Genomic DNA, 20,296 nt, shown 5'->3' on the forward strand with positions numbered 1-20,296 from the left:
AGCGCTATGAATTGTGCAAGACTGTTGAATCACAGATCTGTACCTCTAAACAAATAATGCAATATATGTTAAGAAAAAAAAAGAAGAAGATAGCAGGAGGGGAAGAATGAAGGGGGGGAAATCGGAGGTGGAGACGAACCATGAGAGATGATGGACTCTGAAAAACAAACTGAGGGTTCTAGAGGGGATGGGGGTGGGAGGATGGGTTAGCCTGGTGATGGGTATTAAAGAGGGCATGTTCTGCATGGAGCACTGGGTGTTATGCACAATGAATCATGGAATACTACATCAAAAACTAATGATGTAATGTATGGTGATTAACGTAACAATGAAAAATAAAAGATAAAAAAATTGAAGCAATGTGTGGCCATAAGCCTATTGCAGAGAGTGAAAATGAAGCTATAAAAAAAATGGTATTTATTTTTCTTTGTTAGAAAGAATTCAACACTACCTAGTCACTAAGGTAGACGTGGAAATGAAAGGTTGTACTTGCCAACATCCTGTTTGAGTCTCCATATTGTCTTTCTGCCTAAAATTAAAAGAATTATTTCAAAAGAAAAAAGAGAAATATCATACTACTAAAATACCTTTTTCCAGAAAATCAGAGAAACAAAATGCTAAATCCCTACCATAAATGATGGATTGAAAACTTTCTAAATTTTACAGATGGTAAAATAGACACACGCTCAGGGAGTTTTAGAACTTATTTCAGGTTCAAAGACACTGGTACAAATCAAAACCTTTAGTAACCTTAACCTTACACATGTATTAAATGCTCAAGCACCACCACTACAAGGTTAGCACCATGCGGCCAGAGGCCTTAGAGGTTATCCAAACAGGGGTGGGACATCCCTAAGCCGCTGAGTTGCCAGCATCTCAAGCTTCCAAGGACCATTTACTGGGTTACTGCCACCCACGAGTTACAACTGCTCCTCGGCCCTGCCTCCAGTCAGGCATCAGGACCACCCACTGGAATCATTATTATTCTTTTTTGCCTCAGCTTTTTCTTTTCCAGGCAAAAGGGTTTCTAACCTCTCCTGGCAGGTTTTATTTTTCAACTTAATCATCTTTATGGGTGATGTGGACATTCATTTCCCAGTGCTAGGCTGTATTTGTAGAGGCCTTTTGGTTAGGAAACTGGTTTAAGTCTTCACTCTTCTTTCCATTAACCAACTACTTGAAAGAGAGCAAGTCAATTTTTCTCGGAGTCTCAGGTTCCTCAACTATAATAAGAATGTTAGAGTATATGGCATAATGTCCCATATAGATGTCTGAATTATGGGGGGGAACGACAATAATTTTTCCTAATGTTCTCCCCTTTTAAAGGAAAAAGAAGGTAAACTGTAAGAAAATAAGATTAGGAACTTCTTGTGGATTTATTTATTTTTAAAGGTTTATTTATTTATTTTGAGGGAGAAAAAGCGCAGTGGTAGCAGGGGGGCAGAGGGAGAGAGTCCCAAACAGACTGGGCAGGGAGGCTTAAGTGGGGCTCAACCTCACAACCCCAAGTTCACGATCTGAGTCGAAACCAAGAGTTGGTCACTTAACCAGCTGCGCCACCCAGGCTCCCCATTATGTTTTTTTTTAAAGGGAAGCAAAATATACATGCACAAAGTACCAAAAGACATGCATACCCAAAACTTCCTAAGGGACTGCCAGTGCAAGCTCTGGAGTCAGATTCCAGCCCAATTTTATAGATGACAGTTCTCTATAAGAACTGATGTTTTAAATTATTGCCTCAGGGACTATGGAATCTTAAATCATTGATGACAATCTAACCATTTTTTCTATGCTCCAGGTCATAATGCAGGGAAAGTGCCCTGATAACACTTTAGAGAACTAAAAGGATAATTCAATTAACTGGAATCAGCACTGTGGTAGAGCTTTTAGTGCTAAAGAAGTACTTTAGAGCTATTATTTACTGTAGGCATACACCAGCCAACCACCATACTAAGTGCTTTTACAAGCATTTTCCTATTTAATTCTCACAACAATTTCTATGAGAAAATAAGCTTAAGAGAGATTGGCAAGTGATGAAGCAGGAATCTCAACTAGGCCTGACTACAAAGTCCATGCTCTCAAATCACTGACATAAAACCCACTGGAAAACAATCTACCTGAACAACAAATTATTTAACATCTCTATCAACAGACTATGCTTTTGTTCATACACAAATATAAACACACACACATATATATAAATTCACACACCAGAATGTTTTTCAAGTAGCATTATTTATAAGAACAACCAAGTTAGCATTTAAGACAACTCTTGGTGTCAACTAATCCATTTTATTTAAAGCAAAACGTATACAAAAACTTAGTAATCGTTCCATTAATTAACAAAGTTATTCTTCAAATGTAATGTAGCCAAAGAGCACTTTTTATAAAGCAATTCTTATATTCATTTAAAGCCATGTTGGCTTGTTCCCAGAAAGACTGACCAACCATGTTCTCAGACATGACAAGATCTCTTACTGCTTCATGCCTTTGCATACACTGTTCTTTCTGCCCGGAATGCCTTGCCTAGCTTGGGGCAAACTCCCACTCTTCTTTCAAATCCCTGCAAGGGTATTTTCCTGTGAATTCCCCAGGCAGAGGCAGACATAAGCACTCATTCCTCTACACTGTTCACTGCTCCCCTTCTGAACCTCCATTGTGTGTGGCTGCTGGTAAAGTAGTCTCCAATTATGTGTTTATGTATCTCTCTTCCCTCAAGTCTGACAGTTGCTCAAGGACAGAAACCATACGTTTTCTTCTTTCTTCTTTTCTTTTTTTAGAGAGAGAGACAGAGAGTGTGAGAGCAAGCAGCCGGGGTGGGGGGAGTGGTGGGGGGGGCGGTGGCAGAGGGAGAAGGAAAGAGAGAATCTTAAGCAGGCTCCATGCCCAGCAGGGAGCCTGACTCAGGGCTCTATCCCAGGACCCTGAGATCATGACCTGAGCTGAAATCAAGAGTCAGACGTTTAACTGACTGAGCCACCCAGGTGCCCCTGTGCATTTTCATCTATATATTTACCAGTCCCTAATACAGAATCCAGCACAACATAGTTGGGGTTCATTACTTAATATAAACCAACAAATTACAAACATTTAAAACCTTTCCAGAGACCAGTAATATGTATTACTCTACTTTAACCTCTAGTCTACCCTGTAACTTTAGTTTTCAGAGAGCCAGGATAAGAACTGTTTTCTGAAAATCTCCATTAGACAACTAGACAATGTACAAAACACTGGGGTGGGTAATGTGAGGACTAAAAAATCAGGGGCCCCATCTCACTGGGAATCTACAATAAAGGACAGACATGTTTTTAATTGTTTCAACATAACTGTTCTGTAGGAACAATAACAGAAATAAGTGCTCTGGAAACTACAAAGTGGAAGGGCTGATAACAGTGAAGCAGGCTGGAGAAGGGACTGACTGAATGTTCAAGCTGGGTTTTAACAAATGGGTGGAAAGGTACATTATCAGTCAGAGAAATAGCATGAGCAAAAAGGTTCAGAAGTGTAAGATAAATGCACAGTATAGGTTTAAAAACTTCTTACTACTACAGATACAAGCATTCTGAAAGAAAATGTCATGGGAAGTCTGATCACAAGAATTGAAAAGCTTCAAAGAATTACAAATGCATTGCATAATATTCCTCCTGTCTCTTCTCCTAGCTAAAAAGTACTGTATTCTCGGGGGCACCACCAATAGTTGCTATCAGTCTATTAGATTAATTCACTCACTGACAAAGCGAAATCTCAATCATTAAAAGATAATTCTATTTTATACACTAACCACTAAATAGCTTGATTTTTTTCATTTATTCTAAAATATATATATTGTCACATAGAGGGATACACACACACACACACACACACACACACAATAACACTAATAATAGCAGCTGACATCTACTCAGCCACATACTCAAGAGGTGCTTTCATATGTATTTGCTTATTTAATCCTTAAAATGACCTTATGCGATAGGCACAATTATTAGCCTCATTTTATCAATGAGGAAACTCAGCCACAGAAAGATGAAATAACTTGTTCAAAGTGACAAAGTAAGTGGCAAAGCCAGATTTAGATCTCACAGGCTGGCTCTAGTGTCTGGGCTCTTCACCAATATCTCCGTACACACACACACACTTTTGTGTTAATTTAAATAATAGTGTACAAATAATTTTGTGCATGGAAAACCCACAAATTTTCTGTAACACCGATTAAAAAAATTTTTAATGTGTTAAAATACACTTAACATAAAAATTACCATCTTAACCATTTCTAAGTGCACAGTTCAGTAGTGTTAAGTATTAAGTACATTTACGATGTTATGCAACCAATCTGCAGAACTCTTTTTAATGCCTGGAAATTATTCTATTTAGTTCACGTAGTATAATTATATTTTAATTCCATTTCTTTTGATTATCAAAGATGAATGTGTGCTTTTTCCTATTTCTTCTTGTGTGAAATGCTCATGTTGATAATTAAGCTTATAAACTTGAAGCATTTATTAACATTTAACAATATTCTTTTCAAACACATTAGTTCTGATCTTGATTATTTTTGTTTTGTTAGCGTATACAATTTGTAGAAATTGGGGTTTTGAACAATGTATATACACTTTAAATATTAATCTAATTAAAGTCTGCTTAAAGCAGGGTACAATTTTATATAGAAAAAAATCCATGTCAATTAAAAGTCTTATCAAATTTAAACACTGGGTAAGACTAAACTTCAATGTTGAAGACTGAAGGAGGCATGGGTAGTCAAACTAAAGACACAAGGAAATGATTACTATAAAAACTGAGGTAATGAGTACTTTTAAGGGGAGGGAGAAGGTCATAATTAGATGCCCACATGAAGGGGGCTGCTGGGGTAGTTGTCAAAGTTTGACTTTTTTTTTAATCTGGATGGTGTTATTAGGGTGTTAGCCTTACAGTAATTAAGCTACATATTTCTTTTGTGAGGATTTCTATCTCTGTACCATAAAAAGTAAAAAAAAATGGTTTAGGTTAATTTCATTGAGTAGTAAGAAAATATTAAATTTTCCTCTAGTAAAGAGAATACACAAATGGCCAAACATTACACTGTTACAACATCAAGACATTCATTAAAAAATATAAAGTAATGTAATTTCCAAAGAGTTTTAATAATGTTCTAAAAATATGTATTCTATGATAACATAAAGTAATTTTTACAAATAAGACAAAAACGAGGGAAGATATTTGGATCAATGAATTAAGAGAATATATACATGACAGTAAATGATTTTTATGAGGACCAATAAGCAGTGAATTCATGTACAACCTTAAAATTAAGACTAAGTCTCTTTAGAGCAATTACATTTAATAAACACAAAGATGCAGTAAAACTTTTGACAAATCAAAGACAAAATAAAACTATTTATAAAACACATTATGCACAACAAACATGACAAAGAGAGCCTGAGAGGTTGGGGGAAAGTACTAACCAGTTACTGCCAGCAGCTGTGAAACTCTCACCTCCATTTCCTCCCGATGAGACCTGTCTCTGTCTTCAAATTCACGCGTCCTTCTCCGGGCCTCTTCAAAGGCCTGCTGTGCTAATGCATCCTCCTGCTGTTGGAATACATGAAAAAGATATTTTAATTGTGATTTAGAATAAAAACTTACAATTTGACAGTGTTTGTTTCTTGGAGGAAATGAAGAGCGGAGTAATTCTAACAACTGAAAATGCTCTTCTCTTTCCTTACCTCCTCCTAGTCACCAAAATAAAATCCTGTACAAGTCAATATTTAAACCACAGAGGTATATACTTCTATAATTTGGGTGTAAGACCAAATTATAGACCAAATAGGCCCCAGAGGGCCAGACCCTCTAATTAGGACACGAAAGCCAGAAATATAAAAGAGAATATTAACAGAATTGATTATACAAATGTGAGAAACTGCTGAACAACAGGAAGTAAATAAAAGTCCAAGGGATATTATCAAGAAAAAACATTTGTAACATGTAACAAATCTACCTAACCCTTTCCCAATTAATAAAGATCTGCACATGAAGAAAATCCAGATACCTCAAACTCACTGTGTCTGAGGGACAACCGATCTAAACTATCTCCTTTATTCCCCTTTAGTTTCCATTCGTGGCACCACTCACTCATTTCTGCCAGAAGTCTGAGCCACCTTTGACTCTTCACTCTCCCGTCTCTGCAGAGCCTATCAACCACCAAGTCCTAGCCATCTGACCTCCTAAATATTTTTGGAAATTTAAAGACTCTTTTTATTTCCTACAGTTTCTTAGTTCAGGCTTCTAAGATCTCTTACTAAAATTACTGCAAAGATCTCCTACACGGCCTCTCCCTGCTTCCATTCTGTCATCCCCGATTTACCAGAGCCATCAGAGCATGCCTGAGGCACAATCTGACCACAATACCCCCAACTTAAAAAAGCTCCCTCATTGTCTACAGCACAGGATGCTTAACCTTTGCAGTCACACACTTTTCAATACTAGGATTTTTCGATGGTACACTTCAAGAAACTAAAAGATAAAAATATCCAAAAAGTCACCAATATTCAACTTCCTAGCTTCAACGCAGCAAGGGGTGACCAGTAACTCAGTTCTAACCAGACAGAAGCATAAGTCACCTAATGGGGCTTCTAAGAAGTCATTTAAGAGACATGTCAGCTTTTCTCCTTCCTATGAGCTGATGCAATGCCCAGAGATACAGCAGCCATTGTGCAAACATAATAATGTGGATGCAGTCCCACACTGAGCATAGCACAGCAGAAGATGAGAAGACCCAGGACCCCTGTAATATAATTAAGTGCTATACCTACCTGGACTATGCCTATACTGCTTGGTGTCATATTCTGTGTGATGCATGTTTTATTTGTCACTATTAGTATGGCTGTTTAATACTTAAAATTTTCACTGACAAGATGTCTATAACTTAAAACTGAAAGGTGTAGGGGCGCCTGGGTGGCTCAGCCAGTTAAGTGGCTGCCTTCGGATCAGGTCATGATCCCAGGGTCCTTTGAACCCTGCATTGGGCTCCCTGCTCTGCGGGGGCCTGCTTCTCCCTCTACCTCTGCTGCTGCTCTCCCTGCTTGTGCTCTGCCAAATAAATAAATAAAATATTTAAAAAATTTTGAAAGGTGTAATTAGATTTCTGGATTTCTATCCTTTGATGCATTTACCAGCTTTATGACCGAGGGAAAGGCATTTCATTTCTCTAAGCTTCAGTAAACTCAAATGTAAAATGGGCATAGTAGTAATACCTACTTTATAAGACTGCTGTAAAGATTAAGTAACATATAAAACATGCTTAAGCATATTAACGGACAGCATTCAGTAAGTGCTACCTATTATTTTACAAGCATTTACAGATATATCAAATTTACACATCTAACTATCATTACACATTCCTACGGTATCCTTAGAATATACCATATAAGCTTGAGATACCTGCACAAGAACACTGTTCCCAACTCCCAAGGGCTTTCTGTTGTTTAGTTAGCTACCAACTGGGGCACATATACTGCTAACAGATTACTCCTGTCCTGTACATTCATTCACTTTTTCATTCATTCTACAAATGCTTGAGTCTTTATTATGTCCAAGTCACTGTGCTAAGGTGCCATGGATTCAATGTGAGGGAACAATGGTGCTTCTCCTCACAGTCTCGTCTAGTGGGGCGGGTAGACGATGAACAAATAATTACAAAAAAATCAATATATAAATGTCAGCTGTGATTCATTATCGTAGAGGAATATTACATGGTGAAATAAGAGCATATAACATGAAATGTGATCTAATTCCCTAAGGAAGTTATTAGCCACTAATGTGTATTCTAGCAATGGTCACAGATTTTTATTTCATTAAAAGAAAAAAGTATTATTACTAATAATTGTAGTAAAATAAGCCAAGAGAGATTTGGTAGCTCTCCGCTTTCTAACTCCAGCTTCTGTCTTGGTCCTTTCTAGCAAGATGTGAAATGTATGTGAACAGTTTGCACTTTAATCTGAAAGATGATTGGCAATGACCAGCGTCATCCTTAACTAACACCTACCCCCTTCAAGGGCAGCATAAAGGGCAACTCCTGATAAAACGATACACTCACCCATAAAGTATGCTAAAGATGGCTAGGGACAACTAATTCTATCCAGTCTCAGATGGCAGTGGGAGCAGCTGTAAACACTCTCGTCCCTGCCAGCTACTTGTTATACTGTGGTCTTAACCACGATCTGCACAAAGGAGTCAGGTGGGGTCATCATAAAATGTGGGTGTAGTGAAACCCATGTGGCAAATAAAGACTTTGCAGTCCTGTCATGGAGCATATATAGAATATTCTGACCATTCTTGCTGCAGTGATTTTGTCTTTATTATATTGCCTAAATCTACAACTATATTTATTTTATGGTTTAGTAATACCTTTCTGCAGCAGTGAATTTAAAAACTGGAAGTGCCTGTTTTATGAAAAATTAAGAATTAAATTCATTTCCAAGAAAGTTGATGATGGAACACGTAATTTGCACAAAATAACGACATTTACTATTCTCTGTGAGGACCAGAATGGTATCACTGATCACATGAAAACCAAAAGAAATAAACTGCTGAAGAAGCATCAACATATACTTCAAAGGCGACAATTTAACATGAGCAGCTGCAACCGGTACATTTAATATCACTCTGCAAAACACAACTTCATTTAAATCAAGTGATTTAATTCACTGACAAATGACAAATGATTCAATTCATATTATCATACACATATAAAAAGCAAAGCTGTTTATATGCTGATTTCATTAACAAAAACCTTGCAAACAGCTAAGGGACATCAGTTTTACATCAGTGTCATCAGGGATGTCAAATAGAAAATCTGTGAATTCAAATAATGGTTTAATTTTTCTAACTTGATCATAGAACCAAAATTAAACTTTTGAAAAGTCATTACATTAAAAGTGAAACTTTTCTTTTTTAAGATTTTATTTTTAAGTAATCTCTACACCAAACATGGGGCCCTAACTCACAACCCCGAGATCAAGAGTCAGGTGTTCCAATGACTGAGCCAGCCAGGCCCCTGAAATATCTTTTTTTGTGACTGCCAAAGCAAATTAATTTAAAAAGTACAACAGTGAAGATAAAATTATTCCCTCTTATACTGATAATACAAATGCTGGTGGAGCACACACTGTATAAAAATTAACATTCCCAGGGCGCCTGACTGGCTTAGTTAAGTGTCTGACTCTTGATTTCAGCTCAGGTCATGACCACAGGGTTGTGAGATCCAGCCCCAAGTCAGGCTCCATGCCCGGCATGGAGCTTCCTTCTGATTCTCTCTCCCTCTGCCCTTCCCTGCTCACCTGCGCTCTCTTAAAAAGAAGAAAAAAAGAAAAAAAAAGTAACATCTTCAGTGAATTTTTAAAAACAATGAAACAGAAGGGCACCTGGGTAGCTCAGTCAGTTGAGCCTCTGGCTCTTGGTTTTGGCTTGGGTCATGATCTCCCAGTTGTGCGCCTGGAATCGAGCCTGGGCTCCGTGCTCAGCAAGGAGTCGGCTTGGGATTCTCTTTCTCTGTCTCTGCCCCTTTCCCCACCCTCAAGCACAGCGGCAATCTCTCAAATAAATAAATAAAATCTTTAAAAACCTATGAAATAGAAATTTATGAGGAACAAGATGTGACACATGTAATTCATAACTGTATTCAAAGATAGTTTGCCAATCATTTAGAAGTTATAGTTGCATAAATTAGAAATCTATTTATGTATCTACAAAGTAACAGAACTAAAAATGTGACAAAGCTGATGCTGAATATAAAAAATTCATCAGGACAGTACACCCATACCTTGGATTTTAGAAAACTGAGCCTTTGAAGTACTACTCTGAAATCAATATAGGTCCTACAATGGCACTGACCTTTCTATGGTAAATGAGTCCTCAGTTACACCTTGTTCAAAATTAGTTGGAAATCTCTGATTAAAGTATCCAATGGCGAAGTGCCAAAAATCTTTAAGCTTTTAGAGTTACAATTATTGAAAGCCAAAAGCATAAAGACATTGAATTTTATCCTTACACATTACAGAAAATAAATTGAATGATGAAAATATAATCAGCAAACATGAGTTAATTATTTCTACAATTACATTCAGAATTATATTCATTTGTGGTAAACTTGTAAAACATTTTGTTATTGTAGTATATTATATATACAAAAGTGTACACTTATATTAAGGCTTTCCTGTCCAGTATGGTAGCAACTAGCCACATGTGACTACTGAACACTTGAAATGTGGCTAGTCTGTGGATGCCTGGGTGTCTCAGTAGGTTGAGTGTCCGACTCTTGGTTTTGGCTCAGGTCATGATCTAGGGTCACAAGATTGAGTCCCACATTGGCATCCTCACTCAGCAGGGGTTCTGCTCGATGACTCTCTCCCTCTGCCCCTCCCTGTTTGCTCTCTCTCTCTCAAATAAATCTTAAAAAAAAGAAAAAAGAAAATTGTGGCTAGTGGAGTCTGTAAATGAAATTTACCGGATTTCAGGTACTTGTTACAAAGAAAAAAAATGTGAAACATCTCAGTAAATGTTTATATTCATTTTAAGTTCAAGTATGATATTTTGGATATACTGGGTTAAACAAAATATAATATAAAAATTAAATAACTGCTTTTTATTTTTTTAATGTGGCTTCTAGAAAAACTTGTATTATGTGGTTCATATTTGAATTCTACTGGGCAGCACTGTCCTAAACTGAACCTTCCATGTAACTAGAATCCATAGGAAGAAACAGAACACTAACAGCATCTCACAAGTATCCTTCTGCCCCATTCCAGTACCTAGCCTCCTCTCTCAGGGATAAGCCATTATCCTTATTTCTAAAAGCACTTGATTAGTTTTGCCCATTTCTTTACTTTCAGATGAATGGATTCATACAGCATGTACTTTTTGGATACAATCAATATATTTTTGAAACCCATCCATATTGGTGTGCAAGCTGTAGTTTTTTATTATCACTGTATTTCTTTGTGTGAGTGAGCAATTTATTCATCCTACTGTTAATTGGCAATTGAGCAGTTTGCAGTTTCTGGCTATAATGCTGCTACAAATGCCCAGTACATTTCTCTTGATGAATATATGTATTCAATCCCTTTGTATACCATGACTTAGACTAGAACTGCTGGATCACAGGTATATGTCATTTGCAGTTTTAGTATTTATTGTCAATTTTCCAAATGTGTCAATTTTACATAACCACCACACAAACTACTGTTCCATATCCTTGTCAACGTTTGGTGAAAAGTACTCTGAACAAAGGCAAAAGCACAATGCAAGTGAAAATACATCAGCTGAAATACTTACAAACTTCAGTTAAAATGGAATTGTAACCATACTGTTTATCTCTTACCTTACCAGGTACCAGGTACCTCAGTGTCTGTTAGTGAATACCATCCTCATATAGCAGAGAAAGAGAATGAGCAAGCTCTCTTGTGTATCTCTTCTTATCAGGACACTAATCCTACCATATCAGGGCCCCACTCTTAGGACTTCATTTAACCCTAACTAACCTCCCTCCAAGTACAGTCACACTGGGGGTTGAGGCTCTAACATATGAATTTGGGGGAACACAAATATTCAGTCCATAACAGATTTAAGCAGTGGGGTTAGGATTCACAATTATATGACAACAAAGCCCCTATTCCTAACTTCTACATATCTTACAGATGATTCTGGGATAGGGAAGGTTATACAGAAGTACTCATTGCTGACTGAATGTTTGGAGTCCCCTGCTTTAAAATTTTTTCATTATGTAAGACCTATTATTATATTAGTTTATTATCACAACAGATGGTACTAACTTTGTAGTGATAAAGCTCAATTTATAGACTGGGGAAACAAGACTTGGAAAAATCTAAGTATGGAAGATACTGTGGGTTAAACTTAAAACTTTTATCTATCATTTTAATAAACTATTTCAGTTTTAGAAATCAATTAAGTCTGAAATTTTACCTTATATAAATTTAATCTGCTGTATCACTTCTCACAGAAACAGCCTTCTAAATTGAGGATTATTTACTATTTTTCTGAAAGAGTTGCTAACTCCTTATCTTTGTGGAAATCAAGGTAGCAGGGATTCTTTCTTAAGAATTTTAATTTTGTTGCTTATTTATTTACTTATTTTAAAGTAATCTCTATACCCAACATGGGGCTTGAGCTCACAACCCTGAGATCAACAGTCACATGCTCTACCAACTGAGCCAGCCAGGCACCCCAAGAATTTTAATTTTTTACTAGGAAGGTTTTGGGTTTTGATTTTGATAAGAAAATTCTCATGTTTCCGTATGTGGAGAGCATAGAAGAGACAACAGAAAGAAACAACAAAAAAAGTTTTATTCTTGTCATTATTTTAACTTTATTGAGAGGATGAATATAAAACAATCAAAAGAAATCAACACCTACTAACAAACAGATATTCTTACATGTTCTTTTTAGCATTTTGAAAGTCATTATCATCCCACTACCTTCTGGCTTCCATAATTTCAAAAGACAAATCAGCTGTTAATCTTACTGTGGCTCTCTTGCATGTGTTGAGTCCTTTTTATTGCTACTTTCGAGATTCTTTGTTTTTTAAAATCTGACTGTGATGCATCTAGGTGTGGATTTGTTTTTATCCTACTTCAAGTTCACTGAACTTCTTGGATATGGAGAGGAATATTTTCAATCAATTTGGAAGTTTTCATCAGTTATTTTTTAAAATAAACTTTCTGCCTCTCTCTTCTCCTTCTGGAACTTCCATTACCTACACATGTTGGTATGCATGCTGGTGTTCCATAGTCTCTACGACTGCTTTGTTTTTCTTTCTGTTCTTCAAACTGGATAATTTCTATTAATCTATGTTCAAATTCACTAACTTCTTTCTTCTGCCAGCTCAAATCTGCTGTTAAGTGATCTCTACTGATATTCTCCATTTGATAAGTCATTCTCATTTTAATTTTCCTTTAATTATTTAAAGGAAGAATTTTCCTTTAACTCTTTGAACATACTGATAAATAACTGCTTTTAAGCCTTTGTCACTAAGAACAAATAATTGGGCTCCCTCAAAGGTAGTTTCTTTTTTTTAAGATTTTATTTATTTGACAGAGAGAGTGTGCACACACAGGGGAAGTGGCAGTCAGAGGGAGAGGGAGAAGCAGGCTTCCTGCTGAGCAGGGAGCCCAATGCAGGGTTCAAAGGACCCTGGAATCATGACCTGAGCCAAAGGCAGCCACTTAACCAACTAAGCCACCCAGGCCGCCGAAAGTGGAACATTTTTAAATAATATGCTGTAGCAACTCTGAATTCTGACTCCAGTCTCCACTGTGTTGTTGCTATTTTTATCTGTCCGTTTAGTGACTTACCTAGACTTTTTTTTTTTAACCTGGACTAATTCTGTAGAATTTGTTTCCCCAGTAATGTGCAGCCTCTGGTGTCGCTGCTTAGTTCTGTTTTCTTTTCAGGCCTAGCTTTCTAGGCCTATGCCCTGGGTCAGCATAACTTAGTGGTCAGCCAATGACTGTTCAGGGGTTTTGCTTAAACACCTTGAGCCAGAAGGCTTGTCTTTTGTCATTGGATCTGTGTGCAGCTTGAATACTTTCAAAGTGCAGGGAGTTTATCACTCTACCCTGTGTACACTAGTAGCTTGCAAGAGCCCACTTTGTTTTCTCCTGAGCAGGTGCAGCCTCACACATGCACAGTCTTCTGGACCATGAGAAGTATTTGTGATTTTAACAGGGCCCACTTTAGCAGCCCGTTTCCCTAGATCTCTCTGCAAATTTCTGGCTAGTCTGCCATTTTGTTGCTTCCCACATTTGCCTTCCTGGAGGGTTTGCCAGAATCCTCTATGGTTTTTGATAACATCCCTGGGCAAGGATTTTTTCAAATGTTGCCCTAAATAAAGTCAGCTCCCTCTGACAGGATGGTAGAGCTGCCAGTCTTCATGGCTTGTCCTGCCTACCTAAACTGAGAGGCCACAGAACTAAGGGAAGAGATGGAAGTGCTCCCTACTGACTAAAATGCCACAGACTGTCAGGTTCTTACTGAAATTCAACCTCTCAATGTATGGCCTTTGGTTAATTTCCAGAGACTTAAAAAAAATTTTTTTTAAACAATTTTGTCCAGTTTAATTGCTGCTTTTCGGGGAGAGGATTTGTCAAACTCCTCACCGAGCCACTCCAGAAATGTTACATTTTATTTTGAACTGTTTCTCCCTCCTGATAATGTTCTAAAGATCAAGAAAAAATATTAAAAAGAACCACTGAGTGGACTCTGAAGTGCCCCACTGAGCAGACAGGAATAATCCAATGAAATTTAGAACCACTGAAAGAAAAATTTTCCCCAAACCAGGACCAGAATGGGTCTCAACATCTATCTTCAGAATTCCTCAATACTACTTGAACATAAGACTTTTTATACTTACTCTTAAATATGGGATAAAATAGATGCACAGATGAAGGCAAGATTAGAGGTACAGAAAGAGACCATGTCGGTAGAGCCTGATGTCACCCTACCTGGGCTCGCTCCTCATCAAACTCCAGGCAGCCCATACCATCCAGTCTCTGGAGGTCAATCCAGCCTTTCCAAATAACACAGACTCCATTCAGAATCATAGGAGCCTTCAAATACACCTAAGACACAGAAAAAAAGGATGAAAACCAATGATAAGCCATCACACACATAAGAAATGAAGAACAAGCTTACTGAGGAAACCTGTGGTTTTCCTATGGGGAAAAAAAAAGATGAATACAATTATAGAATTAAGAATTGTAGGGGCAGGGGCTCCTGGGTGGCTCAGATGGTTAAGCGTCTGCCTTCGGCTCAGGTCATGATCCCAGGGTCCTGGGATTGAGTCCCGCATCGGGCTCCCTGCTAGGCGGGGAGCCTATTTCTCCCTCTGCCTCTGCCTCTCTCTCTCTCTGACTCTCATGAATAAAGAAATAAAACTTAAAAAAAAAAAAAGAATTGTAGGGGCATGTGGGTGGCTCAGTCAGTTGAGCGTCCAACTCTTGGTTTCTGCGCAGGTAATGATCTCAGCGCTGTGGGCGTGAGCAGTGCGTTGGGCTCCAGGCTCAGCAGACAGTCAGCTTGGGATTCTCTCTCTCCCCCTCTGCCCCTCCTCCCTCACTCGCTCACACACATTCTCTAAAATAAATAAAGAAATCTTAAAAAAAAATTGTAGGAAAGTATATCAACCATAGCCTCTGACCAAATTCTGTAAGTTAAGTTAATCTGGTTTACCAGGACTTTATTTCTAATCACAATTCTTTCAAATTGGTTTTATTTATTTATTTTTTAAGATCTTATTTATTTGAGAGACAGAATGAGTGAGAAGAGAGACAGAGCACAAGCTCAGGGAGAGGCAGGGTGACAGGCAGACTCCCTCCGGGGGAGGGAGCTTGACACGGGGCTTGATCCCAGGACTCTGGGATCATGACCTGAGCTGAAAGCAGACACTTAACTGACTGAACCACCCAGGTGCCCCTCAAATTAGTTTTAAAAAAAAAGTTATACCGATTTTATAAAAACTATAGTAAAATGATACTTGCAGTAGATATCATTGTTCTTCCAGCTGAAGCTAGGACAATCAAGTACTCTGCCTTGATTTTTGAACCTTGCGCAAAAAGACAGAAAGATGGAAAACTGGAATTCACCAGCCCCTAAAGACAGTACACACAGTTTCCCTCTATTTGGATACCCAGAGCTACCCAGGGTTAGGCTCTTCATACTTACCTTGAGTTTTATAAGCTACCTCATAGCTTCCTGTAAAGTAATGCTGCCTTTTTTTTTTTTTTAACTTCAGTTGGCCAGAGTTGATTTCTACTGCTTTTTAACCAGAGAAACTTAACTGATATAACACTTATTTATTCACCATTATTTGTCAAGTAAATATAAATAATTCTGGAGCAAAATCACTTTAGGTATGATTTGTAAATTCAGACCAGTTTCATTTTCAATCACTAAATTCCCATAGTACCTGAAAGTATAACTGTTCTCAAGAGCCATTAAGGATCCATCAAGGAAGGAAAGGTGCACATGCTATCACCTTAAGGTGAAAATTTATTGTAAGAAATATCAGAAATTTATTATAATTCTCCCCCCGTCCCAATACTGCACTATCCTAATAGTAACTTTAGGAAAAAAAAAAGTCTTCTCTACCTCATTTAACATGGATTTCAGGATAAAAATCAGCATAGATTTTTTTCATTTAATGCCTTAAGATTTTTTAAATGCAGAGAAAGCAGGACTTCCATGACTCTTCAAAATATCAAATATATCTTTATAAATAAGGTTCTTCATTTGTACCAAATATATTTTATTTGGATAATCCAAGTGCTTCTGTGAGCTAAAATTAGCATTATTTATTACCTGTAGTTATATAAAATTGGTTAAGATAGTCTTCATTTTGAGGAAAAAGCTGGAAGCATTACCTTTTTCTTTATTCAATTCATCAGCTTCTTCAACAATCTTGGGGCATTCTTGTTTTTAGAGAGGGTTAATAAGAATAATTGACTGTCAATAATTACCAATATGCTCAAAAATCACAACTGAGACACTTGTAAAATAAAACCTACAGGATTCATACCATCTTAGTACACATTTTTGTCATTCCCCTCTACTACTAAACATAACCTCTTTTCCTGGTAAAAGGCTCCACACTGAACTAATTTCTATTTATAATGGGGAAAAAGCCCAAAACATAAGGTTCCATTTCTCCTCCCATTTGGACCAAGGGAAATAGTCTACAGTTATAGCTGAAACCGTTTAACCACACATTTCCTTCTGTTCTGATAAGTGCTCATTCTCTTCCACATTTAAAACTTGAATTTAAAACTCCACTAATGTGTACCTCGTCAAACAAGTGACTATGACGATATCATTTTTGACACCTCACAAAACCTAAAAACAATACCCCTCCTCGCTGCCTATCCATATAACTCCACTTAACACATCTTCTAATCAAGATCTCCACCTACTCTTTCTAGCAGGGGTAGGGTGCCACACAGTGAGGAGTGTAACATTTCACCTACCAAGTACTTCATTATTTTAAATTCTCACACTAATCATGAAGAGAATTCTTTGATTCTACCTTCATGATCAGATTCTATGTTTTTCATCAGTGATTTTTATCATTTAGAATCAATGATTCCATAATCTAGTTTATTCACATTAGTTCTATAATCAAAAATATTCTCCTAATAAAATTATTGAATTTTTTAAAAGCCCATTCATTACTTCTTTAAAGTTCTCTCATGACAAAGAAAACCACTGATTTTTTGAAGATTTTACTTATTTGACAGAGAGAGAGAGAGAGAGGGAGAGAGAAAACGCACAAGCAGGGGGAGCGGCAGGCAGAGGGAGAGAGAGAAGCAGGCTCTCCGCTAAGCAGGGAGCCCAATGTGGGGCTCACTCCCAGGACCCTGGAATCATGACCTGAGCCAAAGGCAGACGCTTAACTGACTGAGCCACCCAGGCGTTCCAACTACTTACCTGTTTTGGGAAACTCCTAAATGGATTCAGAAAATGACTACAGTTCTTAGTCAAGGCTAGTGCCTGGAATCATAATGTAAAATAGTATTTAGATGATCCTGGTGATTTATTTAGATGTTCACATTCAAATAAATAGTTTTATGTGTAGATCTTCAAATGTTTGGCATTTTCATACATTCATGAATACCTAACCTCAAAGTATGAAGAAAATAAAATTCTGTCTCTGAACAGTTTAGCATTTTGTAATGTAATTTAATAATGTCATTTAAACACTAAGATAACTTTCACTTAAAATAATTATTTCCAACAGTGAAAAGAAAATGTATTATTAGAATGTGACCTTGGGATTAAACCCATTGTCCTTGAACAATTAAATATTTTCTACAAAATATATTCTATAAAGCCTTTAAAATAGATTCAGCTAATCACACACAAAATAAGCAAAAAGCCTGCTTATGTTTCCAAAAGTAAAGTATCAGAGAATGTGAGACTTCACAGAAAGTTAAAAGTGAATACAGCCCCACATTCTGTGTTCTTGTGGAAATAAGGTAAAAGTTAGTATTACATAATTTTTATTCACATCAAGCTCTATCAGTAAGTGTGATGTTATAGTCAATCCAAATTATACATAGTATCACCTTATTTTCACATTCTGTAGCTTTAAGTACATCATCACAGCAGCAGAGCTTCAGCAAGAACATGCATGTACTGTCAACTGTGGCATTATCCACACACTGGGATACTATTCAGCTATAAAAAGGAATAAAGTACTGATACATGCTATAATGGATGAATCTTGAAAACATCATGCTAAGTGAAAAGAAACCAGAAAAAGGCCACATATTACAGGATTCCATTTATTTGTAATGTCCAGAACAGGCAAATACAGAGAGAAAAAGAAAGGACAGTAGTGATTGCCAAGGACTGAGGGCATGGGGGGAATGAGTGATTGCTAATGGTACAGGATTTCTTTCTGGGGTGATGAAAATGTTTTGGAATTCGAAGAGTACTAATGGTTGTACAGCTCTGTGAATATACTAAAAATCCCTGAACTGTACACTCTAAAAGCATGAATTTTAGGGTATATGAATTTTATCTCAATAAAGCTATTACAAAAATATCTATAATAACTTTTTTGTTACAAAGGTGATATCTGTAAGATATAGAAATGGATTTCTTTTTTTTTTTTTATAGAAATGGATTTCTGAGTAGGCAGTTGCATATGGGATTCTAGCACTCTGAGAAGATATGGCCTGATGATACAAATCTGGCAGCCATCAATCATACAGTGGTATTTAAATCGAAGAGAGAGGAAGAGATTCCCCACACAATAAGTAGGAGAAAGGAAGGGGGCCCAGGAAGAACTCTGAGGAAATCCAACGTTTATATGCTGGGTAGAAGAAAAGAACCCAGCAAAGCCGGCCTGCTATGAACAGTCAGTGAGGAGAGAGAAAAACATTTAAGGAACCTAGTGGCTAAAGATTAAGTTATAGGCCCCCAAGTAAAAACTTCCCCTTTGTTGGATGCATCAGATATCTAAGTATTATGTTACAGGATCTCAGGTCGCTCATAACTTTTAGCAATGTTTTTATTTAAGGTAGGAGTTCTTAGTCTGTGGAGTTCAAAGAACATATGGGAGTTTGGATTTATGGCTAAGTTTCAAAAAGACTAGAAACATCTTGAAATTCTATGTAAAAATGTATGTGTTTGTTTGAGCCCATGTGTATTTTTCTACAGAAGTTCATTACTTTCATCAGATTCTCAAAAGGGTGTGTACAAAGCAAAAAGGATTCAATCATGGCAGTAAAAACTTCGTTCTTCCTCTTCCCTCATAGGCACCAAGATCTTTGTAGCACAGAGCCTATGAGATGATGAATACCTTGCATTTAGTAAATGGACTCAACTTCCTAAATAGGTAAAAATTAGTTAACCTGTGTTTTGAAACGTAAATGTCAGAGAAAGGGTATAAGAGAACCCAGCCCTCTCATTTATCAACTTACACAAAACAGTTCTATCTCTGATATCTTGAGTCTGAGAATATCTAAATTTGGAATAAGAAGTGGCATCCTCAATTGTCCTTTCTTCTACAATACTATATATTTATAGACGTTTAGTGTTTCCAGTTCCTAGGTAGCTGTGCTGGGAATAGAAATTGAGGATACAACCGAAGGCAGAAAGAGCTATCTTTTCTGAGCGGTTCTAAAGAAAATAATTTCAAGGTAATTAAAACAAAAAAACAGTAGATTTGCAAACAACACTCCCATGCACAGGAGTGCTAAGCCATAAAATCAATATAGACAGCAACTGTCTAAAGCTATTAACAAAAACAGAAACAGTACTTCACCGTCAAAAACCCATTTCTATTGGAAAGACTATTTCACTTCTCTGTAATGAATTTCTAGAGCTTAAACACTTGTGACTCTAATCTAGAAATTAAGTTATTAGAGAAAACAGTAATAGAGAATAACCAGCCTCTTAGGTCCTCAGTAAATATTTGAATAATGATTAACCAAAGACCAGAAATAGAGCTGGAATTTAGAAATGGTTTCTTGTAGCTTCCCTCTAATTTCAACTTAAAAAGATCCACCTACCCAACAAACGTTTACTACCTATCATTTTGTGTAGGGTATTATCATCCAAGGCAGTGGGACTATACCAGGAATTTTAAAAAGGTGTACATCCTACCACCCAAAAAAGATTCCCACATCAGTTAACAGTCTTTAATGAGGAAGAGCTGAATACATAAAAAAAGAACTGTAAGAATTAAAATCGAATTCACTCCTTACATTTAAGTAGGACTCACTTAACT

The 20,296-nt window shown here is 37.0% G+C and overlaps 1 protein-coding gene and 1 non-coding gene across 3 annotated transcripts in view; both read right to left on the reverse strand.

Moving 5' to 3' along the window:
- CBFB (core-binding factor subunit beta) overlaps positions 1-20,296 on the reverse strand; it is a 56,022-nt gene that overhangs the window by 9,816 nt on the left and 25,910 nt on the right. The window contains exons 4-5 of one of the 2 annotated variants that reach the window (XM_025888896.2): positions 14,511-14,627; positions 5,491-5,586 (exon numbers count right to left, since the gene is read on the reverse strand). In XM_025888896.2, coding sequence (XP_025744681.1) covers positions 5,491-5,586; positions 14,511-14,627 — 213 coding nt within the window. Of the gene's footprint in view, positions 1-5,459; positions 5,587-14,510; positions 14,628-20,296 lie in introns of both variants that reach the window. The other variant, XM_025888897.2, reaches the window with a different exon arrangement.
- TRNAN-GUU (transfer RNA asparagine (anticodon GUU)) lies at positions 12,159-12,231 on the reverse strand. Its single transcript has one exon. It is a non-coding gene; the product is annotated as a tRNA-Asn (tRNA).

The sequence above is a fragment of the Callorhinus ursinus genome, unplaced genomic scaffold, assembly GCF_003265705.2.
Source record: "Callorhinus ursinus isolate GAN/ISIS: 27379988/994484 unplaced genomic scaffold, GSC_fseal_2.0 scaffold37, whole genome shotgun sequence".
Lineage (NCBI taxonomy): Eukaryota > Metazoa > Chordata > Mammalia > Carnivora > Otariidae > Callorhinus > Callorhinus ursinus.